The sequence below is a fragment of the Paramormyrops kingsleyae genome, chromosome 17, assembly GCF_048594095.1.
Source record: "Paramormyrops kingsleyae isolate MSU_618 chromosome 17, PKINGS_0.4, whole genome shotgun sequence".
Classification (NCBI taxonomy): Eukaryota; Metazoa; Chordata; class Actinopteri; order Osteoglossiformes; family Mormyridae; genus Paramormyrops; species Paramormyrops kingsleyae.
This window is the reverse complement of record NC_132813.1, coordinates 3,773,830-3,801,760: the sequence shown is the minus strand read 5'-3', so window position 1 is coordinate 3,801,760 and position 27,931 is coordinate 3,773,830. Positions and strand designations below refer to the sequence as shown.

The following is a 27,931-nucleotide window of genomic DNA, read 5'->3' as shown; positions in this document are numbered from 1 at the left end:
TGTGAGTTAAGGCAAACAGAACTCAATTTCATCTTTATTCCACTGCTTACAACAGAGACTGTATACAAAGGGTCTCTTTCTGGCTCTCCATAGGCAAAGAGCCACACACACACACACACACACACACACACACACACACACACACACACACACACACACACACACACACACACACACACACACACACACACACACACACACACACACACACACACACACACACACACACACACACACACACACACACACACGGCATGCAGAGCAAGGAGTCCAAGCCGTACAGAAATAAAGCTGATGGGGTCAGAGGGTAACCCCATTGGCCTGGTCAGCTCGTGGCCCAGACAGTGAGTACACAGTAATAGTGCTACTCTGATCGGCCACCAGGAGGCAGGGTTCCCCCTTAAGTGCAGCAGGGCACAGCCAGTTCACCTTATCCCCATGGTCAAAGCTGAGGCTGGGCCCTGGGCTCGATGCTGAGGCCCTCTCAGTGCTGCCACCTGCCTTCTCGTCAGGTGTGTCCGCCTGGGCCTTGGCTCCAGCTCCAGCTCCCCGTCGTCCCCTGCGCTTCCTGCGGGGGGCCTGTGTGCTAGCGGTGCCCCCCACAGCCTCACCAAGGTCCCAAAGTGACACCCGTGCATCATTGCCTCCTGTGGCCAGCCAATAGGGATGGGAAAGGAAGTTCAGGAAGTGAGCCTGAGATACGGCCAGGCTATGTGCGCGCAGGGCTCCCATCGACTCGGGTCGCGACCCAGCGCCCACCCGGAGAAGGTGCACACGCCCATCTTCCGCAGCGCAGGCCACCACGTTCCCACAGCTTGCCACGGAGATGCAGTGCGCCAGTGGCGGGTTCAGAAGCTGGCCGGACGTGTGTGACAGCGCCCTGTCCTCCTCTGTGTCCTGCAGGTTAACTGTCCAAAGGGGGCGGGCCTTGTTCACGTTCCACAGCATCACCTGCGATTGGACCAACAGCTCTGTCAATCACAGCTCCCACCAATACAATCGCAAAGACAAATTCACCTGGTGTCTTGTACCATCATAAGCTGAAATACACAGAATGATTCGGTTTTCAAAAGCAACATAAGAAGCCTAGACACCAGCATGAAACTGCAAAACGTCATGATTCTGTTCTGCATGGAGCAGATGCCTCACCCTACAGTCTCACAGATTACTGTTACCCAATCACATTCCACACAAAAGCTCAGGGCACCATGCACAGTATCTGCCAAGTGGAGCTCTATGTTCCGACTGCATGACCCAGATTGTGTTCCTGTGGCAAAACGTCCAGTTCCTCTTTCATGATTCTGCAGACACCGACCAAAAGCATTCAGCAAACCCTTCAAAAATCAAAACCATTAGAGATCATCTAAGGAGAAAGGCCTCCCCACTGAGCTGTTAGTCACGTTACTCTTCCGTCATGTTGTAAAATCTTGCCACTGGCACCAGCTTTGAGGGTCTACCTGTGACAAGCTTCCAGACACCTGAACGCCAGCTGGTGAAGAAGGCTCCTCTCTGAACAGAATCAAACCTGTTTACAGGGCCAGAGATTACTGCCAAAAGCTTGTCATTAACAGACTTCAAGTACCTTCATGTACCTTCTGCGCAAAGCACCACGCTGAAGGACATTTAATCACCAGCTCCTTCCAGCCCCAGTGCTCTAGGCAGCTCTACTGCTCGAGTGTAAATTTAGTCTTTATTTTTTGCGGCCAGCGCAAAAAATAGTGACATAATGTACCATGAGCATAGTGACATAATGTACCATGAGCATAGTGACATAATGTACCATAAGCATAGTGACATAATGTACCATGCACATTGATTCTGTATGGGATTAATTGGTAACCAATGTCTCACCTGCATGTCGAGGCCCGCAGACACCAGGCTGTCCGGCCGGTTGGGCCTGAAGGCCAGCGATGAGCAGATGTTGGTGTGCCGACGCAGTGTCCGACTGATCTGGTGCTCCGCCAGATCCACCACGCACACCGAGCCGGAGTCGTCGGCCGCCGCCAGCAGAGCGCCTGTGTCGTTCAGCGACAGGGCGTTGATCTCGTCCTCCCCCACGCGCAGCTCGCACACTGGAGCTTTAAGGTCCCGCGGGTCCAGCGTGCTGACGGTGCCGCCGTGGGACGCGTATAAGGCGCCCGGCGACGCGGACGAGAACACCAAGCAGGTCACGTCGTCCTGTCCCTGCAAGCGGACTGTGCTCAGCCGTCCTCCTTCCTGCGACCAGATCGTCACCTCGCCGCCTTCACCTCCGGAAGCCAGGAGTCCATCAGGTCCCCCCGCGGCACCCACACAGAGCACAGTTCCAGAGTGACCCCCAGTCCACTGTCTCGCCATGCTGATCATCACCAGCGCCACCCCGACCCAAAAGAAACGCAGGATTAGGGTTACGATATTGAAACTCGGATTACCAGGCGTTCGAACATTACAGTACAAGGTTGCCAACTCTTATGCATCTGGAGTGACACTCATGCTCATGCAAGAAATCTTTTGCCAAATCTATTATTCCATTACAAACCTAAAATTAGCTATAAAAGTTTCATTCCAGCCAGCTGACCAAAGGCAACCTGATACTAATAACTGCACTGTATTATCGTGTTTAGAGGTGTCACCCCCTGTATTCAGTAGTTGTATAATTTTTTAGGTCAGAAAATCTAATCTTCAAGTATTGGAAAATACGTGCAATTACCTGAGTTATTGTTATTGGCCAGTTAAGTTAGCACACAAACACAATACACAATGCATTTTGCCGAAACACAATAGGAATTAGTACAAGTTGTCAAAAACGATATTCATCCACCCATCCATCATTTAACTGCTTTTCCAGTACAAAATTATATATGGCAAACAGAATCATTAAGTAATACACAAGCTTACTCCACACATCATGCTTCAGGATAACAAGGTAGTTTTATGGCAGCCATCCAACAAAACATCAAGAATCAGTTTACGACAGTTATTAAAACGTAACCTACTTAGCTAAACGAATACCTACATACAGTTTTGATCCAGATAAGGAGTCTTGAATTATTTACTTACAGCATTTTAGTTACCATAGCTGCCTAAGTTTTTTAATGGAGTGGCGCGATAAACTCTCTGGTAAAACACACAGACATACATACAGGCACAACTTAGATTTATACAGCATGATATGCATAAAATAATATAGAATATAAAATATCAAACAGCAGACGTTAACTTACCGTATAACACGTGGGAACCGTAACCGAGACAAGCCAGCAGCGCGCTGTTGTGATGATGTCACATCATCGCGGCGATGTCGCGTTATTATGACGTTTAAATAACGCGACTACTTCGAGTCGAATTGTTCGTGTGGGTGGTCTCGCCGCCGGTTCGAAACGGTCGTTCTCAATATATTTAGCACTATTAAGCATGTTTCATGGACGGGATACTTAACTTACTTATAGAAAACTGCTTTAAAACCTTCCAAAGCACAGATCTCGACGGCTTGCACAGTCATAAAAGTGCAGGGATGATAATAGAGCAATAATAATAGAGTAATAATCAATAATCACATAGGTAAATTGACTTACTGACTTTATTAATTTGGTTTTGTAGAGCAGCAAAGGACAACACTCCAAACTGTAAAATGCAACACACAGTGCAAACCCACTTTTTGTAATATTTCCTACTGTGATGCGAAGCATTATATTGCTTATTTTAAACATTTCTACTTGAATTGTTAGTCAGCTTTGTGAGGACTAGATAGGCTTCCTCTGGTTCCTTTCCTGAATTTAAAGAAAAAGACTAACAGTGAACACATATTGGATCTTGTATCATGTATGATCTGGGACCAGCACATTGAACAAGATGACTTTAAATACAACAATGGTTCCTGTTGCAGAGCAGCTTTCCAGTATTTAGAGTGTGCTGATGTAGCTCAAGCTGAACACAGCTCCACCCCATTTTCTATACTCCCTCTGTCTCCCTCTCCACCCCCTAAGGCCCCCTAATTATTGGACACACAATGGCAGTTGATCCATTGGTCACTGTGCTTCTGATGAGTGTAGCTAATTCTGGGTCAATGCACATCCCAGCCCCTCCCACCAAGTGGGCTGGCGAAGCCAATCAAGTCTCTGCAAACTGTGGATCTGCCCACGCAGGCTGCACACACGTGCACGGATATGAACACACACACTGCAGCCTCTGGAAATCCCCGAACAATCAACATCTGTAAGTAACATCTGAGTCTGTTCTGTGAATGTAGTGCTCCAAAGCTTTCATGGATAGTGTCCATCAGCCTGTTTGTACTCAACACTGTTGTGAATAATCCACCTCTGCATATTATCAGTACTGATCTACCGCTGTAGCAGTTTGTACATCTTTACCCCCAACTCATCCGTTGTCTTGCACTGCCTTGTCACAAATTGTGCTGCTCTTTGTCCTGTTGTCCCCCGTGCTCCTGTCCCCTACTCTGCATCTATGGCATAAAATTTCTTCCAAACACGTGACAATAAAATTTGAAACTTATTTGTCTGATTGTGGATGATGTCTGAGAGTTTCATAATACAGCATTTTGCGGACATTGCATGAGCCATGAATGACTTGCTCTGTCTGCCCTCTCTCTCTCTCCCGTGTTCCATAGACTGACTGGTGAGGAGGGTGATGGGATCCCCGAATTTTCCAACACGCACTGTGCTGTTCCAGAAGGAGCCAAACGGGGTGACCTACAGGGTCCCGGCCCTGCTGTACCTGCCCAGCCCCCCCTGCCTCCTTGCCTTCTGTGAGCAGCGAGTGACCCCTGCGGACACCCAGGCAAAGCTTCTGGTCCTACGCAGGGGCACCTTCTATCCAAACGGCGTGGAGGTGCAGCAGACGAGGCTCGCTTTCCGACTGACAGTCACTCAGTATAACACCAGTGCAAGATAACTGAAGAGCAATTGTCCAAAATTCACTCGGTTCATTTTTTGTCATTTTTGAGATGAGACCATCAGTGCTCTGAAGTCAGGCTTCATTGTCAGATGTTACAGTACAGGGAACCAAAACTCAATACTCATGTAATCCAAAGGAGAACTTTCTTTAATTTCTGAAATTCACTTAAGCCCACAGAAAATTTCTTGAAAATGAGTTTTGGAAGCGAGTTTTGGAAATTCACTTTTGAATTGTTGTAATCAGTCATTGTCTTGATAAGTAGTGATGTCATTTTTATTTTCTTGCACGGTTAAATGCCCTTTTCTGTGCTTCCTTCATCCCAGTGGGAGGACATGACGGTCCTGGATTCAGCCCAGCTAGAAGGCTGCCGGTCAATGAACCCGTGTCCCGTCTACGATAGATTCACCGGCACTGTCTTCCTATTCTTCATTGCTGTGCTGGGCGATACGTCTGAGTCTTTGCAGTTGATCACGGGGAAAAACGTGACGCGCCTGTGTTGTGTATCCAGCCAGGACCGAGGGAAGACATGGAGCTCTGTTATGGATATGACCTTGGCTGTGATTGGAGACGCCATTAAGGGTACAGTGTACATGCACGTGTGTGCTATGCCTGCGCCATGTGTCATGCAGATTTGATATTACATGTTACTCATGCATTTTTCAGATCGCAAGGCCTGCAGTAGCTGGACCGAAACTGTTAATAAGTTACGCTAAGACATACCAATTTTAATCCTGGGTCCTTTTTAAGATTGTTAAAAAAAAACGTTCTAAAGTTTACCGCCGTTCCCTTTGCATGAGCTCTGCACGCACTTTCTGAGCCAATAATAATCATTCTCATCCCGTTGGACTCACTCATAGACAGTGTGGCGTGTTTGTGGGAAATTTAACAAAGATGAGGAGGACAAATCCAAACAGAAACTGGTCACTGAAAGACATTTGTCTTCTGCTGTATGGAAATGTTTTGGATTCCATAGAGATCATTTGTTGGTACAGCTTTATGTCTGTTGGCAGCGCAGTTCTGTTTAGCTGTAGTTCATTTTGGTTACATTTTCAACTCCTTTTTCGTTTTGTGATATTATAGTGTGATTTTTTTCCCACCTAGCCCTAGTGTGTTCGTCTGTTTGACAATGTGTGCGTCTGTATTTATTCGTATCAGCATCTCTGAGACCATACTATGACCATATTTGGTTTCTCTTGACTGTAACTTTGAGAAGTTGTGTTGTTTTCTGTTGTGTTGTGATGATTGTCCACCGCTGCAGGTGTCATTCATCTGGATTTTCTGCCTTCTCATTTTTGGCAGATTGGGCCACCTTTGCTCTTGGCCCAGGACATGGGATCCAGCTGAGGTCGGGCCGCCTGCTGGTGCCCGCATACGCCTACCACATCGGCCGTCGCAGGCGCTTCGGACAGCCGTGTGAGACCACACCCCGCTCCTTCTGTCTCCACAGCGACACGCACGGTCGCAGCTGGTGCCGCGGGGAGGCTGTGCCGTCCCTGGAGAGTGTGGAGTGCCAGGTGGTGTCCGTGGACCAGCAGGATGGAGGAGATGTGCTCTACTGCAATGCACGGAGTCCGCTGGGGTTCCGGGTTCAAGCCCTCAGCCTGGACGGTGGCATTGTCTTCCGGGACAGCCAGCTGGTGCCGAAGCTCATAGAGCCTCCACACGGTTGCCATGGCAGTGTGGTGGGCTTCCCAGCACCTATCAGCCAGCCTGGGAAGTCCAAGGAAGCCTCCAGCTATGGTCAGAACCTCTTGACCCCCACCTGGGTGGTTTATTCTCACCCCACCTGGCCCAGTGGGCGGCAGGACTTGGGTGTGCACCTGAGCCCCTTCCCTCGTGACCCTGACAGCTGGTCTCCGCCCTGGGTTATATACCAGGGCCCCAGTGCCTACTCGGACCTGGCCTATCTGGAACCAGCCGCACCAGCGTCTCCATTGGCTGGGGCGTTCGCCTGTGTCTTTGAGAGCGGCTCACTGACGCCTTACGACCAGATATCATTCTGCGTCTTTACCCTGCACGAGCTCTTCAACAACATCCCTGAGCACAAGCCGGCACAGAGCCGTAACAGCAGGCTTTGTGGACTCTGCAGCATCTCCTAGTGGTCATCTATGGAATGGCAGTGAGAAAAAACCCCGTCTCCGTTCCTCTAGCAACCTTTCTTTTAACCATTTTACAAACAAATAAAAGGCAGGTCCTTGAGCAAGACCCTTGACCCTTGACCCCCAGCTCCCTGGGCACCGCTACAGACTATTTCCCCACAGAGATCAATAAAGTACGAATTATTATTATATTTCTGCAGCTATGTATTTCTTTACACACTCATGGAAGATGGGTAGCAGTAGGGTTGGGGAACAGATTCCCACTCCTGTGTGGAGTTTGTTTTCCCCAAGCTCTCCTTGTGTCTGCTTTCTTCCTCTAAATCACGTGTTTACTGGACTGGCCGAAGACATAAGCGAATGAAGTGGCTGCCTAGGGTCCAGCGGCCACCAGGGGGCGCCCCCATTTGATCAGAATGGGAAGAAAGGTGATGGCCAGCAACCAGGTTAATCGAATATTGCTCAGGCCCCCAAATAAGGGTTGAGCTGGCCCTGCATGTTTTCTCAGAGTGTTTCTTGCCATGAGAATGCTTCTTCCTTATATTAAGGTGAGAATGAGGTCCATGCACACAATCCAGATCTTCTAAGCATGGGCAGTAGGTGACAAGGTGGTTAGGGAAGGCTGGACTTGGGAGGTATGATAAGCAGGAAATAACAGCAGTTCATTATATTGCAAAGAGCAGATGCACCTCACTGTGAACAATTACAGGTTCACGCCTTGTGTTGCAAAGAGCATCTGTCGGTGTGCACTCAATGTATAGGAGACCTGCAGTGTGCAGACATCTTCTAGGCTAATATTTATTTTGAATAAAATATTGTAATACCCACGAGCTACATGTACAGAGAAACATGTAGCCTTTTCCCACTGTGTAAGGTGGCTAATCAGCTTTAAATCTCTTTTTCAGTTTAGGGATTTTATTTTGTGCTGCTGACATGCACCATTGCAGCATTTGTTCTCTCCCATCTGTTTTCACCCGTAGTACAGCATTCGGTCCCAGCTTGGTCAGGTGATCCCAACACCAACGTGTACAGTTGGCCGTCCATATCTATGGGTTCTGCATCTGCAGATTCAACCAACCACGCACTGCAAATACTAAAAAAAAATAAAATACACACAGCTCCAAAAAGCAAAACTAAAATTTACCACAAGCTGAGTACAACGCTGAATCTACACAAAGTGTGGGCATGACTGCTGAAAGGGAATAAATTAATTTATATTTTCTCAAATTTATAATTACATTTTCTATTTGAACTTGTATTTTAAATATTCTGTTTTGTTTGATGTATTTCTCTTTCAGGTCATTCAATGAAAGCAATGTATCAGTGTTAGTGTTGACAGAAAGACAGTGTTACGTTGTTACAGACCTGTACTGTGTAGTTAGGTCTACGAAGTTTGCGTCTGTATTGAACATGTACAGCCTTTTTTTTTTCTTGTCATTCAACTATTTATATGGCATTTACATTGTATAGGGTATTATAAGTAATCTAGAGATGATTTCCAGTATGCAGGAGGATGGATGTGGGTTACATGCAAATATGACACAGTTTTATAAATGGAACGTCAGCAGCCGCGGAGCTGGATATCTGCGGGGGGTCCAGTAACCAAGCCCCAGAGGATGTGGAGAGCCGATTGCACTGCCTAGCAGATAAGAAGCCCATACCATTACTCTCAGCTCAGGAAAGGCATCCACAACAGCCGTGCTAATACGAGATTCACCGAGTGTTTCAATAACTTAATTCAGTACTGTTCATTTTCTAATCGTTTAGCGATGTCCGTAATTTAATTAATTCAACTTTGGCAACAGTTGTACAGTATTATCAACAGTGTTAACTTCAGCTGTAACAAGTTCTTTAATTTATTTCTCAGAGGATAACAAAAAGTAAAATGAAATATGTTCACATTTACACTGGTTAAATACGGCTGTGTTTGGCTACAGATGTGGTGCTTCGTTTGGTTTGTCTGCTGTTTAGCTCCATTCAGGATTTAATGTTATTATGTAAGTATGTTTATCCAGTGACCTGTTTATCCAGTGTAGGGTCACAGTGAACTTGCGGGATGTACGAATGCACACGTCACGAGGAAACTCCAGTGTAATCCTGTGTTAAAAGGTTTTAACAAGGTAAATACACAAGGTACAGTCACGCCGAATAAAGCACATATAAACAAAGTTGTCATTTTTGGTGATAATGTTGCTGTGTGGAGATATTAAGTCATTTTCTGTAGTTGTGCCATCACATTCAAACATATACTGTGCCTAATATTGAGTGCAAATTTATTATTTATAATTATTCCATTACTATATGTATCTATCTAGGTGCAGAAATGGAACAAACAGCAGTCTGAAGCAGACAGATGCATACCGGTGTGCTTTCTGAAAATGTATCTTCACGGCAAGTCAGAGGTCAGGCTGTCCCACGTACTACTGTAGTCCCAGTTTCCGACAGTCTCTAAGCGCACCCTGTCTGTCTGGAGTGTTGTCATTGGCTGACAGTGATGCATGTCCCACCCCTTCCTGCCTCCTTCCACAATTCAAGAAGTCTCTGAGTCACCGAGGTACTCTCCTCTCATCCTCCCTGCTCATTGGACCGCTGGGGCGTACTCCCGGAAGCGGCGCACCTGCGTCCTGCTGATGGAGCTGGATCTGTCGAAATTATCCTCGCGGTCGAAACACAACTTCCTGCGCAGCTTGCGTGTGAAGGACCTGCACATGAGGAAGTAGATGATAGGGTCCAGGCAGACGTTGCATGCGGACAGGAAGAGTGTGGTCTTCTTCCCATATTTCAGCACCAGCTCCACCTCTTGGCTGAAGGCCGGCTTCACCTGGCTCAGCGTGAAGGGGATACGCCACAAGTGATAGGGCACAAAACACACAAAGAACACCACCAAGACCATGGTGATGTTCTGGCCGGGCCGGAAGTCCCGGCTGCTGACCGAGCTGTCGAACTGAGCGTTAGAGCGGTGGATGTGCCTGTAGATGGACAAGTAGCTGGTCATCAGCATGACCAGCACGGCAGTGAAGATGGCGATGTTGATGTAGGACACAGCAGCGTGCCAGTGCAGGCCCAGCTCGCTCTTCAGTTCCATGCAGCAGAGGGCGGTGCTGGGGTTGGGTGACACATTGGTGAGGATAGAGTTGGGCAGCGAGACGGCGGCCAAGAAGAGCCACACGCCCGCCGACAGCAGCTGCGTGAAGCCGTAGCTGTAGAGACAGGAGCTGCCGAATGGCAGTACGATCTTCAGGTAGCGGTCCAAGCTGACCAGGCCCAGGAAGAGGATGCTGGCGTACATGCACGTGTAGAAGAGCACGGCCGAGTAGCGGCAGTTCAGCACCGGGAGCCACCAGGGACCGACACGCGCCTCGCTCAGGATGTGCAGCGGGAAGGTGAGCGTCATCAGCAGGTCAGCCACCACGATGTTCTTCAGGTACAGCGTGAAGCTGCTGCGGTTCGCTATCTGGCAGAAGATCCAGAGAGCCAGGCAGTTCAGCAGCAGACCGCCAATGAATATCAGCAGATAGAGGGCAGGGAAGAGGATGTCGGGGCTCCCGGAGGACGAGCCGTTCTTCGCACAGCCGGGCGCTGATGCGTTGGAGGACATGTCTACAGCATAAACAGCACAACGACCAGTCAGGCAACTCTCTGGGGCTAAACGCCTCTTTGAAATGCAGTCCAGGTCTAACAGCTGTTATAATACTGACGGGAAAAAAAGACCAAACACAAACAATGAAAGTCGCTGCTGTTGTGACCTGGAGCCTTCTGAAGCTGCACAGGTGTTTGTGGGTGGTACAGTACCCATCGCTCCCCATTCCGCAGGAAGGGCATCACCTGCCCGCTGCATTTTAATACACCCTAAAATACCGTCCCCTGTGTCTCCAAAAAAGGAACTGTTTGGACCTCGGCAGATGTGCAGATAATCTCTGTTTACAAAGATCACTTTCTGTTTTTGCAACAAATTCCAGTCCAGGGTGGACTTTGAAAAATTGGCTTACTGGCTTGTCTGAAATTTTTTTGGGAAAAACGGTGCCTCATCCACACACAGTGACTCACTGAACAGTCCCAGTGTGACAGTGGGTACTGGACTGCAGTGACAAAACCATTAATCTCAGATTATATTGCGGATCAACGGCAGGTTTTGTAAATGAAATGGCAACAGGCTGCAGCACCCTTGGTCAGCGTTTCGGCAACCCGGCCATTGGGGACCTGCAGACAGTCCATGTCTTTCGCTACCAGGAGCTGGGAAGGAGCAGAAATGTGAACTCTCTGGCAGGGAGCCGGGAGGGAGCGAAAACATGGACCGTCTGAGGGTCCCCAAGGACCGGATTGGGAAACAGTGCCTTAGAATATGAAAATCACTTGAAATGTTTGTCTGTCAAGGTGGCCATGTCTTCCATTTTGCCGACATGGATGGAGGTGACCTGGGCCCTCAGACTTGAGACCCCTTTACTATAAGCAGTCCCCCACAGGCAGCGCCGTGTCTCTGATGACACACCACTGTGCGTTGACGCTCATTTTATCCACAGTCTGAGGTTCCATTGTTCTTAATTGTTATTTGCTTTTGTCCTTCACTGGGGATTGTCAGCCTGCCTTTACACAGATAAACGTGTCCTTGCTGGGATTCATCAGTGTCCGTGGCAAAACTACGTTGGCTACATTTCTAATTCCTAGGTTTGTGGTAAAAACTGCATTTTGAGCAAAATGACCACAAGAATTCACTATGGTGTCGATGCCTGTCCTTCACTGTGCAAAATAAACCAGCAGAACCTAGTGGTTCCGACGTGCTGAGCCGGTACACTTTCTCTGCTCGGAACGTAAGCGTCTGATCTCGCTTCTTCCGGAGCACCTTGCAGGAATGGCTGCTTCCTGCTGCTCATGAACGTTCCGTGCGTTTGGCCTGTCAGCTCTTATCAGAGGCCAATGTTTAACTGAGGGAGTGGATGTGCAATAAAGGAATAAGCGAATATTAAACACCTCGCACTTTCCTGTCTGCAGAAAACAAGTCGACTTGAAGGTAAACTCAGGTTCTCGTCTCCATTATACTCTGAGAATGTCGAAACCCACTTAAATCTTGTAGCAATTCTCTTACGGGAGAAGAGAAGTTCCGTAACAGGCCTCGGGCGGCAGGTGTGACTCACGTTTAATTGGCTGGAATTTTTCGTATGTGCGATGAATGCCTTAGGTCCTGTCATGCTGCCTGTTCCAGTTCAGAAAAGAGGTTTTTACACATTTGCCAGCGGTATGATAGACATGAGGGTAATGAGGACACTCCAACCTGTTTCCGATGCCTACATGCCGCCCTGTTGACGGTGTTGGTCCTGGTAAAACCAATTCACCGCTTTCACAGACACGCTTCCCGAAGTACCAACCTCCTGATGCTGATTGTCAACAACTGATTTCCAACTTACACCTTTTGTGATAGACTCCAAATTATGACTCCTCACCACTGTAAACACAGCACAACACTCCCACTACGAATTCATAATGTATGGTCTTATCGCTGTTTTTGTTAGTGTAGCAAATTATATGGTCATCTTTTACGACGTGTGTATGAAGGTATGAGTCTCTCACCTAATCCCTGCCGCTATCCTCCAGCTGCACTCATCCCCTCAGCCGCGTTCCTCTGTGTCAGTCGTCAGGGCCCGTATCAGCTTCCAGACAACAGTGCCGTCCCTCTTGGGGCTGTCCTGTAGATTCCTGGACCCAAATAAGGCTTTGAGGGTGTTTTCTTCCACTGAGAATTCCAGCAGCACGCCCATTTTCCAAGTTAATTTCTTGGAATGAGGGTGGGAACTAATTAGCTGTAGTGACCTGTCAGACGTGTGTGGGCAGGTAAACACAGATTAGCGGTTAGGTGCTCTGGGCTAAAGCCAACCAAGTCTGTTTCTGATTGGTTGAAAGCTTGGGGAATCCCGCCTCTCCTGGCACGTTAGCCAAGAAAGTAGACAGTCAAAAAGCAACACTTAATGCCAAGCTTCCAATGAATTTACTCTGCTTATAAAAAAACAGAAGAGGCAGCAACTGGCAGTCTGAATTCACTTCCTTTGTTCTGTCCATGTTTTCTCTTATTACTTTAGGATCCTTTCACTTGATCAACATCTCTCCTCACGCATTCCTTCACTGGGGCCACACTTTTGTGCTTGTGGCTGTATCACTTCATCATACAACAGAGAAAGGTCTCTAGGTAATGTATTCTGTAGGATTGCCAAATCTCATGCATCTACCGTGACACGCTTTGTTACTGTCACGCTAACGCAAGAAACCTTACGGCAATTCTATATTATTATAAATCTAAAATGATCTACATCAAAAGCATTGGGGTAGTTTGCAAAGCATACAGACTATTTACAAGGTAATAAAACTGTTACGTCCATTTAAGGGCATGTACATGTGTGCAGACTTGAAATCTCATGCCAGCCAGCTGACCAAAGTTGGCAATCCTGATTTTGCTCTAGCTCTGTGCTAACATGCAATCCACAGTGGCTCTGTACTAACATGCAATCCACAGTGGCTCTGCGCTAATATGTAATCCAAAGTGGCTCTGCGCTAATATGCAGGCCACAGTGACTCTGTGCTGACATGCAGCTTATGGTAGCTCTGTGCTAACATGCGATCCACAGTGGCTCTGCGCTAATATGCAGCTTATGGTAGCTCTGTGCTAACATGCGATCCACAGTGGCTCTGTGCTAACATGCTGCTTATGGTAGCTCTGTGCTAACATGCTGCTTATGGTAGCTCTGTGCTAACATGCAATCCACAGTGGCTCTACGCTAACATGTAGCCCAGACTGGTTCAACTCTTACATGCAGTCTGCAGGGGTGCTTTGCAAATGTAGATATATGCTGATATGTACCCAGAGCTATCTGATGTTCTACCTTTTCTTTTTGCACCTTGAAACTAGCCCACTTGCTTTCTTTAAATGTCTAACTCAACCAGATAATCCATGTCAGGAGGGACACTCTGAGCTGGGGCAGGGATTGTAAGCTACCATTTCAATTAAAAGGACCTGAATTTCACTTTAGTACTGACTTCTTGCTGTGTGCTGATTGGTCAGTCTCCTATAATCATGTGTGTGTTGCTAATGTTAATGTGAAACAGCTGGATGAGTCTTTCAATCAAGGAATCAAACCAGGCAACGCACAATAAGAACCTTTGAGTTTTGTAAAACCTGAAGTAGCACAAACTGCCGTCCCTGACATGGATTATCCTGTCACATTATCTGCCAATGACTTAAACTCAGGCTTCCTCACCATATGTTTCAGTATCTGGGACCAAAAACATATCCTGTGAACTGAGTGGCTTTTGTAAATTTGCTTTTTAGTTCTCCAGCTACTGAGCTGGTGTTTACATGCCTGTTTGTCATGGCCATGGAAATCTGATCTAAATTCACTGCTTTAGGCTTCATATAACATTATGTGTCTTTTGTCTGTCAGATGGCTCACACAGACCCATAATCCTTTGAGTGTTTTATTCTGCTACCAAGATGGCACAATGCACAAATGACAGCATTAGCATTGAATGTCTCATTATTGCCATTGCGAAGAAGAAGACAACAGTCATCCTAAGGATATCTTTTAATAAAATTGTATTGCATAGTATGCCACATAAAAAGTACGCTACAAATATACAAAAAATGTAACCAAGTTTAGAAAATAACTCATCAAATGTGATAATGTCCAAATTAAACAGCTCGATATGTTTCTGTAAGAGCAGTATCTGAATATTTAATGAATCAGCTTGGACACCCGCAGGCTCACAATACTGACAGCTCAGCTTTCATCTGTTTGGGAAGGAGAGTCCTTCCCCTGCATCATGACGTCATTCATGACGGTGATGATGAATGATGGCGATGACAATGGAGAGGATGATGTGCTGTTTCTGCTGGTGATGGTGACGTTGGTGGCCGCAATGAAGGTGATAATCATATATTATACATCAGATCTTCTGATTAAAAATAAAAGATTTATTTCAAAGAAAGATTATGAAATATGTAGGTACCAGCTAAGCTTTATTTTTTGTCTACATGACTGACATCTCCAGACGTGGGACGCTCTCGGTCGCGGAGTCAGTCACACCCATAGGTGCGGACTTTCCTCTCATGGCACCAATCAGCTTCCTGCGGAACCTTCCACACAGGAAGATGTAGATGAGTGGGTCCAGGCAGATGTTGGTGGCGGAGAGCCAGAGAGTGGTCTCCTTGGTAACGTACAGGCGTTGCTGCACGGCGCAGGTGTGGGCGGCACGGGTCTGGCCGAGGGTGTAAGGCACACGGGTGAAGTGGAAGGGCGCAAAGCAGACGAAGAACACGCCTACTACCACGAAGACCCGGGCCTTGGTGCGCTTTGCGGCGGAGTCGGACCGGCTGCGGGAGCTCACGTATGATTCGTATACCCGCTGGCTGATGAACGTGTAGCATAGCACCATAAGTGCCAGCGTGCCCCAGAACAGTGCCTGACAAAAGTAATTGTAGCCTTCGTGCCAATAAAGTCCGGCCGGGCCTTTGAGAGAGCTGCATTTGAGGTTTGAGGAGGGTGTTGGCGGTCGGTCACTCAGCAAGGTGTTTGGCAGCGCCAGCGAAAGTATCAACACCCACACGGCCACGCTCAGAACTTTGCCGAAGATCGCCCTTTGCATGACGCACTTGCCGAAGGGTCGCACGATCTTCAGGTAGCGGTCCAGGCTGATGAGGCCCAGGAGCAGGATGCTGATGTACATGGAGGAGTAGAAGAGCACGGCCGAGTAGCGACAGTAGAAGAACTTCACCTGCCATGAACCCAAGCCTGTGTCAGCCAGAACCTTGATGGGCACAGTGAGAGTCATCAAGAGGTCGGCCACCACCACGTTCTTCAGGTACACCACAAAGGTGGTAGAGCTTGGAATCTGGAAGAAGATCCAGGCGGCCAAGCAGTTGAACACCAGAGCGGCCAGGAAGAGCATGCTGTAGAGGCACGGGAAGACCACGGACGTCACTGTCGTGTCCCGGATGCACTTAGCAGAATGGTTGCCCTGGCTCACATTTAAGTTCATGGTCTGTGGACAAAGATAAAGAGAAACTGTAAATAAACCTGTCTCATTGATGACTGAAAGCAGATCTGATTGACCAGTGTGCAAACTCTACTCAGACACAGAGCACATTTTTTGAGAAAGCGGGGTCAGACATTTCCATGCAGCAATTGTGGGATGAAGGTTTTGCCTAACTTATGAAACCATAGTGAAACCGCTCTGGATTTGAGCCAGCGACCTTCTAATCATAAGAACACCAGCCTAATCCACTGAGCTGCACACCATGCCCCTAATGGATGTTGGGTTTGAAAGTTGGTACATGAATGGGCTACATCCAGGGATAGCCCTCTTCAGTCATGGGCGCTGAAAACTAGATGTCGCATTATGCCTCCGGGGATGTTCCTGAATCCAAATACATTATTTAGAAGGGCACACATAATGGATTCCATCCCCATTATGTTTGTTTTCTGATTATTCCATTCCTCCTTTTCCCTTTTCACCGTTTGTCGTTCCCACAGCTAAAACTTGCTGCAATTTTTGCCAGGCGGTGATGGTTTCCAGCTGCCCTTACGAGCAAATATGAGATATTACGAGATATTATAGATTGCCAGCACAGTGTTGTGTTTCATGTGGTGCGTGTTAATATCAGTTCCGTATTATATTAACTTTAATCTGAATCACTGTCAATGTGGCTGTGGTTCACATCAGTCTTCAAATCTTTTTCAAAGTTGTTGCAGACATTAGCTTAAAATGTTACAAGAGTTGTAATTTCCTCACTCCACGATCCCTTGCAGTGAAATGATTCTGTATATTGACATCGTTGCACTTAGAGTGCGGCCCTGTGGTTTTTAACTGGTTTTTCTAAATGCGCCCTGTGTAGCGCATTTCTAAATGCGCTAATACTGACAAGTTCTATTGATACACAGGGCCTTGACCACCCCGAGCCGCCGAAGCCCTCAATGCTCGAAAAAAGCCAAAGAGAAAATGAAGGCGACGCTTCTTTGGTCTGCGGGTGCTGCAAAATATCCAATCGAGGCCGTGCGCTAACTATGCAAAGTGCAATCAGTGGAGTGACACATACTGTACAGTGTATCCCTCAGCTGCTCCCATCACCTGTGTTATGGGACCACCAACATTTTTGCTAAGCAAACCCCCAGAAATGCACATGAATGCCCAACTCCCACACCTTCAGTTCTGCCTTGCTTAGCTGCTTTGAATGCCAAGGATCTGCACACACCTGATTGCGATAGAAATCACCAGCCACAGGGGATACGGTCTGGTTATGCTGTACATGGGCTGCTTTATGTTGCTGTTGGCGCTACAGGGTACCGGCGAGTTAAAGCAACCTGTTTCACCAGCACCTACCTCCCGTCACCTGCCTCTCCTGCACAATTACACACGGCAAGATGTGTCATCTGCATTTGACCCATATGTGGCATCATGACATAGCAGGGAGCCATTAATTCAGCACCAGGGGAGCAGTGCCTTGCTGGTCAGGATTTGAACCAGCAGTCTTTCAATTACAAGTGTGTGTCCCTAACCGTTAGGCCACCACTGGACTGTGCAAGTTGGGTTTTTGCCATTTTCTTGATTTGACTTCCTCTGCCGGCCTCTAAACTCCCCCTTTGAGTCTGGTTCCTCCCAAGGTTTGCAGTGGAGTTTTCTTGTCACTGTCTCCACTGTCACTGTCTAAATGCAGTATACAAATAAAATTGAAAATTTTATGCATTGAACGTTAGATATTTGGACAAGTAATTTTTTCCCTCACTGGTCATCAGATAGAGCAGGAGAACAAAGTAAGATGAATACAGTGAGTTACAGTTGTGTGACAGCCGTTCTTAACATGGTAAGTGCTGATCACACTGCAGATAATATATTACAGCATTTTCAGAAACGTTTGAGAGACTGTAAGTGGAGGAGAAGCTTATTGCCATGTTCGAGGTGTGAGCAGGGTGTGGTGAAGGCTACAAGCATATCAGATGCACGACTGGCTCCTTGCATTTGACAATCACCAGCTCATTGAAGTGGGTGACGCCATTACAGTAGGTTGCAAAATTAAATCTTGGGAAAGCTTTGGTGCCTGATGTGTATACCTCATATGTGATTCACACACGCTAGAGCGTATCTAACAGTGACGTATCCACACAAACACTCTCCCACCCTCAGTGGCATTTGGTTGAGATATTTCAGCTATTTCAGGAGGCAGCTTCAGGATGTGACATCTCTACCCTTAGGGAGTCCTTGTGTCTGAGCTTTGGAGGTTAAAATGGGCAGTTTAAAAGGAGATGAGGAGTTCATAGTTCTGCCAGAGGGTCATAAACTTGTAACAACACTGAATGACAGATTTAAGATTTCGCCTCACTCAATTCTCTGTATATCTGACAATTTTATGATGCAGGTAGAGCACAAAAAGCAGTTTTAGTTATTTAATTAGTGAGGGACCCGCAAGTGCAGCTTATAATCCACACTGAGTTGAAAAGCAAAAACAAAGGCAATATGTCTCTTTCACGGTGTCGCACGTTGACTGTTCATTTTGGTTTTTGCACTCAACATTCCACCGGAAATCCATTGCCCACCCGCAGGGGGCGATTAGCACCGCGCATCGCTGGCATTGACTGTGGTTTCCTTTGCCACCACGACTGTCGACAGGATGCAGTTACCAACAGATGATTGCCTCGACTAGGGGGGCGGCCAGCCTTCCACAGCTGGTCTCAAAGCCCATGTTGGGATGACGGTCAAGAAGAAAGGGAAGGAAATGGAAAGTATATATGCCTTCCCTGACCTCTCGGAGGGACTGTGGCTCCCAGACTATCCCCACAAGCTAGTTATTCCAGAAACCCAAGAGCTTCAGACACAGAATAAGGATACTTTGCTCATGTCGCTGCTTTTGTATTATTATTAGTTAATTCATATTCTGGGAAATCCTGGGAAAACAACAGATGCAGGCCTCCGTGAGGCACGCACAGCACTCCCACACACATTCACACCTACGCAAAAACTCATGCCATTACGCAAAAACACATTCACACCTGCACAAAAACTCACCATTGCAAAAAATAAAACTGCCTCTAGCAGTTTCATCGCACCCAGTTGGTAGCTATACCCATTCCCTGTATACTGCACCCATTTCCACACCTGCTTTTACTGTATATAAAAATCAAATTTGTTTTGTTTGTTGAACACACAAAAAAACCATAGTGTCTCTGATGTGTTCCCACGTTCCCACGAACGACCCTGACCTCCTTCTCTGCCCCCAGGGTTTTTTTCTAAATATATAAAGATATGATTGGCATGTAAATATTTCTTTAAATATTTAAGTAGTGTGTTTTCTCACACATTTCTCCCAAATTTAGCAATACAACTCAGACTAATTTCAGTTTGCCACTTAAACTTGTAAGTGTTAAGGATCTTTCCATAAACATTTCGGTCCGCGAGCAGCACGGGGCATGAGCCAGGGGGTCCCCCCCGGAAAGGATGCTAATTCATCCCAAGGATCTCATTCCCATACTTGTGTTTTCGTTTTTCTATGACAGAAGAGTACTGGATGAAACCAGTACAGCATGAGGATAACATTTGGAAGATTTTTTAATTAAGCGACAATATATTTTTAAACTATACTGTTCAGTTGAATATTTAATTCAGATTATGTTTTTTTAATGGAAATGGTGGAATTAGAATGACTCACCCGCTGCTCTGTCAGTTCCTCATCATCCTGATAACACTGCGCTCTGCGACTGTGGCTGTGTTTCCGGATTCCTCAGAGAGAAGCTGGTTTCCCCTCTTAGCCTCCGGCCTTCACTACTTCTGCTTTCTTCTTTTTTATCTTCATGTTCTCCCAATTTTCTCAATATCGATTTTCTCAACAAATGCAGTTTCACTGTCCTTATGAAGCAATGGTGCATATGTGCATGGAAGGAACTTACAATATATGGGAGCGACAGAGTGAAGGACAGGTAAGATTTCCCATTAATGTCTGACGTTGGCAAGGATTAAAGATCACCAGCCCCCAAATTACATCAGGCGTCCTGATCAGACATCAAGGGGTCCTCCTCCTTGCAATACCTCACTGGACCCATACACATCTGGTCATCTGCTTGGTTTCCATGACAACAGTGATGCAGGCTCTGTATGTCACCCCAGTACTTACTGAAGACTTCAGAACTTTAACCGTTGTTCATTTTTGCAATACTTCAGAGGTTTTACACAGAGATGTTGTTGTGAACTACGGGGCTAATGACCGCATATTCTACAGAAGAATTCTTAATATGACTGTGTGTGTGTGTGTGTGTGTGTGTGCGTGTGTGTGTGTGTGTGTGTGTGTGTGTGTGTGGGTGTGTCTGTAAGGCTGCAGTTCCCCTCTTGGTTTCATATTAGCTGAGACCACAGGCAGCTGGGAAAGAACCCATTCTGATAAGGGTTTTAATGAGAGGGAAACTTTCTAGACCAAGGAGAGAGCAGGACATTACCCTAACCATCATGCTTATACTCGGAGGTGGGGGAGTCGATGTACATCAAGCAGGCATTAAAGCATTATAGCCAGGACTTAATAAGCCATATTGGCAGTTTGGGTATTTCATATCTAATTGTTAATTTGTTTTTTGTACTAGTGTCATAAATGAATGTGGACACCAAGCCTCACATATAGCACTGATGGGTCACTACTAACCCTTCTACTCTGTGTAGCAGTGTTTCGCGATCCAGCCCCCGGAGACCCGCAGTCAGTCCATGTTTTTGCTCCTACCAGACATTTTTGCTTTGGGAGGGACCAAAAACATGGACTGTCTGTGGCTCCCCGAGGACCGGATTGAGAAGCACTGCCATATGGAAATGGATCGTGTTATGTCGATGATGTCATGATGATGTGGCTGAGGATGAGTTACAGCCCCACCAGGAAGGACATAGATGTGTCCATGTGGGTGTTCAGGTCCAGATCACATCGCTTTCAGAATCAGCCTTATATGTGCAATTTTACAGACTTTAGTCCAATCAAATCCTGTTATGATGTGTCATGCCACCATCATTCTAATTGTTTCTGAACTAAAATGACTTGTGACCAAGAACAGACTGAAGCTGCACACAGTGTTTACAAACAAACTGAATTTGCTAGTTTAATATTATTTATTAAAATGCCTCCATTTTGAGAATGATTGTAGTAGCAGTTGAAGTCTTCAATATATCATGCAAAAATCATCATACAGAATGGCATTACAGTCCATGGATGGTATTTATTTTACTAAGTCACAACTTATAAATGAGTATTTAAGGGTACCGTTACACTTTTGAACACTAGGGGGAGCGCTGGAGCTGAATTTCAATGAGAGGGCAATTCGTCCAAAAAAGAGGTAAAGCTAGACTTGAGCAATACACTATAAGCATGTCTGCACCTGTGTTTCATCCCATTGGTCCCGAGCCAGCTGTTTCTGTTATCGATTGTCTGTGCTGGCTGTGTTGAGGTTGGGCTGATACAGTCCCGTGTTCAGGCAGAATGTTCTGCACAGCGACTTTCTGAAGGACCGGCAGAGGAAGAAGTAGATGAGTGGGTCCAAGATGGCGTTGAGAGAGCAGATCCAGAGTGTGCTCTCCTTCAGCTGGAACAGGAAGAGCTTCAGCCGACAGTTGAAATTGCTGCGTGTTTGACTCATGGTGTACGGGACTCGGGCGAAGTGGAAGGGCACAAAGCACACGAAGAAGACGCCCATCACCAGGAAGATGTTGACCTTCACTTTGCGCTTCTTCGGCTGCACGCTTCCAGTGCTGGAGCTGGCACGGGTGCGAGAATATGAGGTGTACAGCTCCCGCGAGATGAGGCTGTAGCAGACCACCACCGTGGCGAGGTTGGCCCAGAAGATGATCTGGCACACATGGTTGACTGCCTCATGCCACTGCAGGCCCCGCTTGCTCTTGAGGTCGCTGCATTTGAAGTCGGGAGAGGCAGGTCTGCGGGAGGTCAGTATGATATTGGGCAAGGAGAGGCTGAGTAGGACAGCCCAGATGAAAGCAGAGAGCACCTTACGCCGTGCCAGGCCGGCAGGGGTGCTCCTTACAAATGGCCACAGGGTCTTACGGCAGCGGTCGATGCTGATGAGGCCAAAGAAGAGGATGCTGATATACATGCTGAGGTAGAAGAGCACGGAGGAGACGCGGCACACGAACACGCGCAGCAGCACCAACGCCGCGTTGGAGTCAGCCATGGCCTTGAAGATGAAAGTGAACGTCATGAGCAGATCGGCCACCACCACGTTCTTCAGGTAGAGCACAAAGTGGGTGGTGCTGGGAATCTTCAGGAAGATCCAGGCTGCCGCAGTATTGAGAAACACCCCCAAAATGAAGAGGATGGAGTAGAGCACAGGGAACACCACCGTCTTCAGCACGTTGTCCCGGGAACAGTTCGTCGATTCGCTGCCATTGGTCATGTTGTGGATGTTGAGTGACATCATGTCTGTTGATAATGCAACCACAGAAACCAGTCATATGGTTTCGCCTTCTCCTTTTCCACACGTACCATTTAATTGAACAATCCACTACACTAACAAAACAGGCACATTGTGCTCTATCGTGCAACAAAATTAATTTGATAAGTGATGGCATCCAGATGACGCCACGAGCCCACAGAGGGGTGAAGGAGCAGATGAACGATATCTCAAGCTTCCATTATAAAATTCAGCTTCTTACCTTGGTGCTGCATCATGACACCTCAATGTCCCTGCTGGTGCTGATCAAGGCGAACCTCTGTGCACAGATTCAGGTTTTGTCAGGCTGCTTTTGGAGCCAGGAGGCCAGAGCAATGGGGATCCAAAACAAGGGTAATGCTTAAGATGCTGTCTGTGTCCCTGGTCTCCAAACCAAGTAAGTTGCTGGCCAGCGCAGGGCATCGGCTAGCCTGCAAATCTTTGCCTTCTTCTCCTTTCTGTTTCCTGCCATGTGGCTCAGAAACGCGAATAAAGAAGAATCCGGACATCCTCTGAAAACTGGCTGATACGGACATTTATATTGCATTTATTTGTCAGATGCTTTTGTCTGATGAAACATATTAAGGATGAAATCTTGGGTCAGCCAGCATCCAGCACCCCAGAAGCAGTCGGGGTTGAGATCTTTGCCCAACAGTGGCTTGAGTAATATGTGGGCCACAAGATTCAAATCCACTACATGGACAATGACCGCGAAGCTACTGAGCGGAACACGGCCTGGTGGACCTGCTGGATGTTTGTGGAAGTACATGTCATTGGTTCTGTCTGCTGATAGTCAGTGCAACAGCTTAGACGGGCGCAACAGTGAACAATCCCATTGACCCTAATGCTGCTGATTAGTGTTAGTGTTAGGCTGTACATCTGAATCTTGTAGTCTTACATACTGCACCGATGTGTGTAGAAGATGTTTGTAAGCCTCATATTTTGGACGTCAGGGAGGGAGCACATCTGTGCTGTCGCACAGGAGGCCCAGAAAAGCTTCTTTCTTCTGTGTCCTGTTGCCTGCTGTGGGCTTTAGAGCAGACGTCCCTGAAGTGGGTGTGATGTTTTTAACAGCACCGTGTTCCGGCTGCTGATCTACCGGATGGAAAAGAGAGACTGGGTGAAGTGTCCTTGCCGTCTGTGCTCTGGGACTGTGCTAATTTCAGACTATGTCGTAGTCGGACTTGGAACCTAATGCTGAATTGAATTTTGGTTTGGAAGTTGGTGCCACACCCAGGCTTTAGATCTGAGAGGAAGGGAAGCGTTAACATGCAATCTACTTTTCTGTCCTATCTTGCAGAGATAGGGGGATGTCACATCCTGAAGATGAGACATAGGGTCATTGATGGTGACGTTTCACTTCAGTTTTTCTCCATATACTTTGGGACAGCTGATTATTGTTAGGTGCCAACTCTGCGTTATGCTTATTTCCCGTAATCTCTTACCAAGTTAGAAATCTTGCATTCCTTAATGCACTTGCTTCCTCTGAATCACACATGAATCTCCAAATCAGCAACATTGGTCAAAACGTTGCAGAGTTTCTCATGATTTTTTCTCTTCTCAGGGCACCCAGGTCTGCTCTGTACTTCCCCTCCAGAATCCATGTACCACACACAGATGTAAAGTAAACATCTGGGAAATGCCAATCTGCCTATAATATCCCATTCAGGGTAAGTGGTGCAGAGCTGTGTTATGTCACAGGGCCATGCCTATTTGCTTGGATTTTATATTAGAAAATCATTTTGTCTTTCAGTCTGAACCCCAGTGCATGTAACGGAGGCAGGGAATTGAAAGTACCATCTCTTTTTTAAATAAAATCCACCGTCTTTGCACTTTCAGCTTTCATTTCTGCTTCTGCTTCTACATCCTACCCACCTGTCGGACAGTACAATTACAAAACAACCCTTAGAAACATCCAGAGGTGTTTGCCTGCCTGACTGCTTGATTTTGAGAGGATTTGTTGGATTGGCCTGTCCTCATGGAGTATGATTTAATTGGGGGAAATTTACACCTTTTTCTGTCTGTCTACCCAAACGATTAGATCTCAGCTATGTATTAGAGCAAATAGTCTCTGCCAGTCAGTTGTAACAGCGCCCTCTTCAGGTCATGAATGACTGGCTGGGCTTATCCTTACATCTGACCTGAGAGCTATTGCTTGGCGTTCTCACACCGGATTCCTTATCCTGACATCTGATCTGAGAGCTGATGCTTGGCGTTCTCACACCCGGATTCACATCATGCTCTGAGGAAATACCCTGGAGTAACAAACATCTTGACTTTAAAAGTAATAAAATGGTCACAAGAAGCTCAGATGTCGAGTGATGCACCTTCTCTTTTGCAGCCCGTGCAGGAACACGTTGTAGTATCATAATAATAATACACATTAACTAGAGCTCCTGATCGTGTCATCATCTGGAAAACTGACAAAGTATGAGCCAATGGAAATATCGCGTCTGGGCCCTTGCTAATACCTTAGACTTTTTGAGTTACAAACCCTGAAATCTTTTATCCTTCAGTCAAAACAGGCAGAAAATGTAATTCACACAGTTATTAATCTATTTTTCATAGATTCATCTGCAGACAATTTTCAGGGGATCTGAAGAAACAGACCAGAATGTTTAATAACATGGACACTTGCAGCAAGTAACAACAAGGTCTGCTAAGCAACATCACTATAAACTGTGTCTGTGTAATTCATATTAATATTTACTTATTTAACTGACACTTTTATCTAAAGTGACACAACTGAGAGAACAGGGCCCCTGGAAGAATTGTGCAAAGTCTTGCTCAAGGATCCAGGTGGTGAAACCCCTCTGACTATGGGATTTGAACTGGCTACCTTCCGATCATGGGCAGTGAGCCACACACCACCCCCATAATAAAGACCAAGTCTGTTCTTTTAAGTCTCACTCGCCCCCTACTTCTGCAGTGGGGAAAAACGTTTGCTTTGTCTATGAGTACATACCCGTCTGACTGGAGAATCACATGCACATAGCAGAAAATGGCCTTTGTTCTCAGATTTGTGAGCAGTAGAGCTGCGTTAGCCTGGACCTGCTCACGTCTGGAGTGGCAGTAAATCAAAGGGTCTGGCAGTCCGCTCTCCTGTCCAGCTCATTGGTCATGCACTGCACTGGGATAACATCAGCATAAAGTGTGTGTGTGGGTTTACTGGGAAGGGTGGGGGTGGGGGGGGGGGTCAGGTGGGGAAAATGAATCTCCCCTTTATGTCTGGATGGTAGAGGTGTGGATTCTTGAACACCGATGTGACATTCAGACCGTGTATAAGACACTGAGACACTAATCCTGAATGGGAGGGGAGTTTAACCATTTCTGCGCCGGCCTGATTCTGAGTGCAGTTTGTCCCAGTCATTCCGATGTTTTCACTTCCTCCATGTTTGTTAGTTGCAATTATGTTACAAGGCATTTCATACCTGTGCAACGAAAAGCGCTTTCCTTTGAAAACAAAGTCAAAATAGTGTCTTTTTCAACGCTGCCCGCATGGTAACACATTTGTATCCAACACAGTCTGTCTTTAGTCTGTCCTTTTTGTTTGTTTCGCAGAAACAGAATGTTAGTCTTCCCGTCAGTTTAGAACCCTAGTGTAAGATGCACAATGTCCTCCTTTCCTTATAGTTCTTCAAATAATGTGAGAGCACACACAAAATAAATATAAAGCAAGTGGGCTCATGCCAGTTTTACTTACACAAAAATGTTCTGAGGGCAGAAGGAAAAATCCCTGAATCAATCAGATTGTAGAGGAGGTGGGTCCAAGGAATTAGAGGGGACAGGACCAACCAATCAGATGCTTTGGTCCCGCCTCCTCTAGTTGCTTGGACCCACCTCCTCTATAATCTGATTGGTTATCTCTCTGAACCAATCATTTTTCCTTCTGCCATCAGAAGATTTTTTTTGTGCAAGTAAAACTCCCAAGAGTAACAAATGGGCTTCATGAATTACTATTGTTCTATGTATATTTTATGTAATCTATATGATTTAACATTAATTAATTAATTCATTAATTAATTAGTTTTCTCTTGATTTAAGATGTACATATCTATATGTTTAATGTGTTTAGATACAGCCAGTCCCCAGGTTATGAACGAGATCCATTCCCTAAGTCTGTCTTTAAGTAAGGTAAGTAGGTAAGTTGCAACAATAGTAATGCAGTATATAATAATACAGCAACATAATAATAATAATAATAAAAGCAACAATATGCAGTACTGTACTGTACCTCCATCTGACAAATTGCTGAAGCCACATGTGTGTTTGTTATTACGGACCATTGCATTTAACCTGAATTTTTAATATTATAGGCTTTATGGCAGTCTGTTTGAGTTTTAGTTATAATTTTATTAGTTTATTATTTGGTCACATCACTATCATTCTGGGCAATGTTCTTTGTTTAGATGTTTATTTCTCACCAATGTAGCTAGTAACTAACTACCCGAGTAGTACTTGATACTGTCTTACTCAATGGTTTTACTTATATTTGAGTAATGTTTTTTTTTTTTTTTTGCAGTAACAGTACTTTTACTTGACGTTACGTAACGTTTACGTTATTGGCTACTATGCACATTTCACAATGTAGGTCACTTTGTGCGTTTGGAGTTCAGTTTCAGAAGAATTTCCCCCCCACTAGAGTGGAGGAACGTGGATGAGGGATATCAGGGGTGGGCAGTCATTAATCACTCCGGCAAGTCGACCATCGAGTGCCATTAGAGGATAGAAAACAAACAGGGGGGGTTGATAGGAGCTCTGGGTAAAATGTGTTTGTTTTATTTTCACACCCATGGAGTCAGGTGACCCGCTGTGCAGTGCCCGCGGAGATTTCCCCAGTGGGGGGCACCGTGGGCCCGGGGGCAGAGGGGTGGAGGCCCAAGCACATGAAAGGCTCATTGACGTTTCCTACACAGGTCTGGTCTGCAGTGTGGCTTTCAGAGAGACTTATGACGACATTTACAGAAGGAAGTCTGTGTTTTCCCGGCAGCACGAAGGTCTGAGCACGCTAGCTGGGTCACGAGAGTGTGAGTCTCGTGAACACGGGACCTGCCGGCCGCTTCTGTGCTGTTTAACGCTGAGAACCTCTCACTCCAAACAGCTCTTGGCCAGATCATTACCCCATTGAGTCATTCATTGTCATTTCACTAGGATCTCTGTACTGATGTGTCACATCTGCTCATTTTAAGCACTGAAAGGAAGTTTGTTCAACCTGAAAATCAATTCCTTCAACTTTTGGAGACATCACATCTTTAGTTACAATGCTAAGGGTGCTGGGGAAGATCAGACAGTCTTGTTTGTGGTCTGTTGTACATATTTCTGGCAGGAGATGTAACTATCATCTCCCATCTCAGTTCATGCCGAAGATATTCGACTATGATGTGCTGTTAAATTAAAGCTTAACTGCGGCCCACCTGCTAGCCTGTTGGTTTGCACTCACAGTCTCCTGCAAACCTGCGCCCAGACCTCACACAGTGTGAGTGACATCGTCTCTTC

The 27,931-nt window shown here is 46.4% G+C and overlaps 5 protein-coding genes and 1 long non-coding RNA gene across 10 annotated transcripts; 2 read left to right on the top strand and 4 right to left on the bottom strand.

Annotated features, from left to right (window-relative positions):
• Nucleotides 1-6: 6 nt before the first annotated feature.
• wdr53 (WD repeat domain 53) lies at nt 7-3,289 on the bottom strand. 3 transcript variants are annotated; one of them, XM_072701492.1, is made up of 4 exons: nt 3,204-3,283; nt 2,996-3,096; nt 1,852-2,338; nt 7-951 (listed from the first exon to the last, which is right to left on the bottom strand). In XM_072701492.1, the coding sequence occupies exons 3-4, from the start codon at nt 2,335-2,337 to the stop codon at nt 301-303; spliced, it is 1,137 nt and encodes a 378-aa protein (XP_072557593.1). In that variant the 5' UTR covers nt 2,338; nt 2,996-3,096; nt 3,204-3,283; the 3' UTR covers nt 7-300. The 3 variants fall into 3 exon arrangements, with proteins under 3 accessions (XP_072557593.1, XP_072557592.1, XP_023677121.2); XM_072701491.1 differs by having other exon boundaries at nt 3,040-3,096; XM_023821353.2 differs by lacking the exon at nt 2,996-3,096 and having other exon boundaries at nt 3,204-3,289.
• neu4 (sialidase 4) lies at nt 3,285-7,073 on the top strand. 2 transcript variants are annotated; one of them, XM_023821344.2, is made up of 5 exons: nt 3,285-4,194; nt 4,607-4,827; nt 5,217-5,263; nt 5,402-5,472; nt 6,193-7,073. In XM_023821344.2, exons 2-5 carry the CDS (start codon nt 4,627-4,629, stop codon nt 6,990-6,992), a joined length of 1,119 nt encoding a protein of 372 aa, XP_023677112.2. In that variant the 5' UTR covers nt 3,285-4,194; nt 4,607-4,626; the 3' UTR covers nt 6,993-7,073. The 2 variants fall into 2 exon arrangements, with proteins under 2 accessions (XP_023677112.2, XP_072557591.1); XM_072701490.1 differs by having other exon boundaries at nt 5,217-5,472.
• Nucleotides 7,074-8,821: 1,748 nt separating this feature from the next.
• LOC111848990 (G-protein coupled receptor 87-like) lies at nt 8,822-12,640 on the bottom strand. Of its 2 annotated transcripts, XM_023821435.2 has the most exons (3): nt 12,555-12,619; nt 12,122-12,180; nt 8,822-10,589 (listed from the first exon to the last, which is right to left on the bottom strand). In XM_023821435.2, the coding sequence occupies exon 3, from the start codon at nt 10,585-10,587 to the stop codon at nt 9,568-9,570; it is 1,020 nt and encodes a 339-aa protein (XP_023677203.1). In that variant the 5' UTR covers nt 10,588-10,589; nt 12,122-12,180; nt 12,555-12,619; the 3' UTR covers nt 8,822-9,567. The 2 variants fall into 2 exon arrangements, with proteins under 2 accessions (XP_023677203.1, XP_023677194.1); XM_023821426.2 differs by lacking the exon at nt 12,122-12,180 and having other exon boundaries at nt 12,555-12,640.
• Nucleotides 12,641-14,542: 1,902 nt separating this feature from the next.
• On the bottom strand, nt 14,543-19,773 carry LOC111849415 (P2Y purinoceptor 13-like). The gene is made up of 2 exons (XM_023822262.2): nt 19,672-19,773; nt 14,543-16,013 (listed from the first exon to the last, which is right to left on the bottom strand). Exon 2 carries the CDS (start codon nt 16,008-16,010, stop codon nt 15,003-15,005), a length of 1,008 nt encoding a protein of 335 aa, XP_023678030.1. The 5' UTR covers nt 16,011-16,013; nt 19,672-19,773; the 3' UTR covers nt 14,543-15,002.
• A 93-nt stretch (nt 19,774-19,866) lies between these two features.
• Nucleotides 19,867-24,267, top strand: LOC140578925 (uncharacterized). Its single transcript, XR_011983196.1, has 2 exons — nt 19,867-19,939; nt 24,000-24,267. It is a non-coding gene; the product is annotated as an uncharacterized lncRNA (long non-coding RNA).
• p2ry12 (purinergic receptor P2Y12) lies at nt 21,082-22,907 on the bottom strand. The gene is made up of 2 exons (XM_023822250.2): nt 22,659-22,907; nt 21,082-22,425 (listed from the first exon to the last, which is right to left on the bottom strand). The coding sequence occupies exons 1-2, from the start codon at nt 22,672-22,674 to the stop codon at nt 21,410-21,412; spliced, it is 1,032 nt and encodes a 343-aa protein (XP_023678018.1). The 5' UTR covers nt 22,675-22,907; the 3' UTR covers nt 21,082-21,409.
• Nucleotides 24,268-27,931: the final 3,664 nt, after the last annotated feature.

What these genes read in the sequence shown, in the direction of transcription:
- LOC111848990 (XM_023821426.2), bottom strand. Translation starts at nt 10,587, where the DNA reads ATGTCCTCCAACGCATCAGCGCCCGGCTGTGCGAAGAACGGCTCGTCC.
- LOC111849415 (XM_023822262.2), bottom strand. Translation starts at nt 16,010, where the DNA reads ATGAACTTAAATGTGAGCCAGGGCAACCATTCTGCTAAGTGCATCCGG.
- neu4 (XM_072701490.1), top strand. Translation starts at nt 4,627, where the DNA reads ATGGGATCCCCGAATTTTCCAACACGCACTGTGCTGTTCCAGAAGGAG. An exon ending in TCTATCCAAACGGCGTGGAG is followed by an intron (nt 4,828 to 5,216) that starts GTGCAGCAGACG and finishes CCTTCATCCCAG; the next exon opens with TGGGAGGACATGACGGTCCT. An exon ending in GATTGGAGACGCCATTAAGG is followed by an intron (nt 5,473 to 6,192) that starts GTACAGTGTACA and finishes CATTTTTGGCAG; the next exon opens with ATTGGGCCACCTTTGCTCTT.
- wdr53 (XM_072701491.1), bottom strand. An exon ending in CTGCGGGCCTCGACATGCAG is followed by an intron (nt 952 to 1,851) that starts GTGAGACATTGG and finishes GTCCAATCGCAG; the next exon opens with GTGATGCTGTGGAACGTGAA.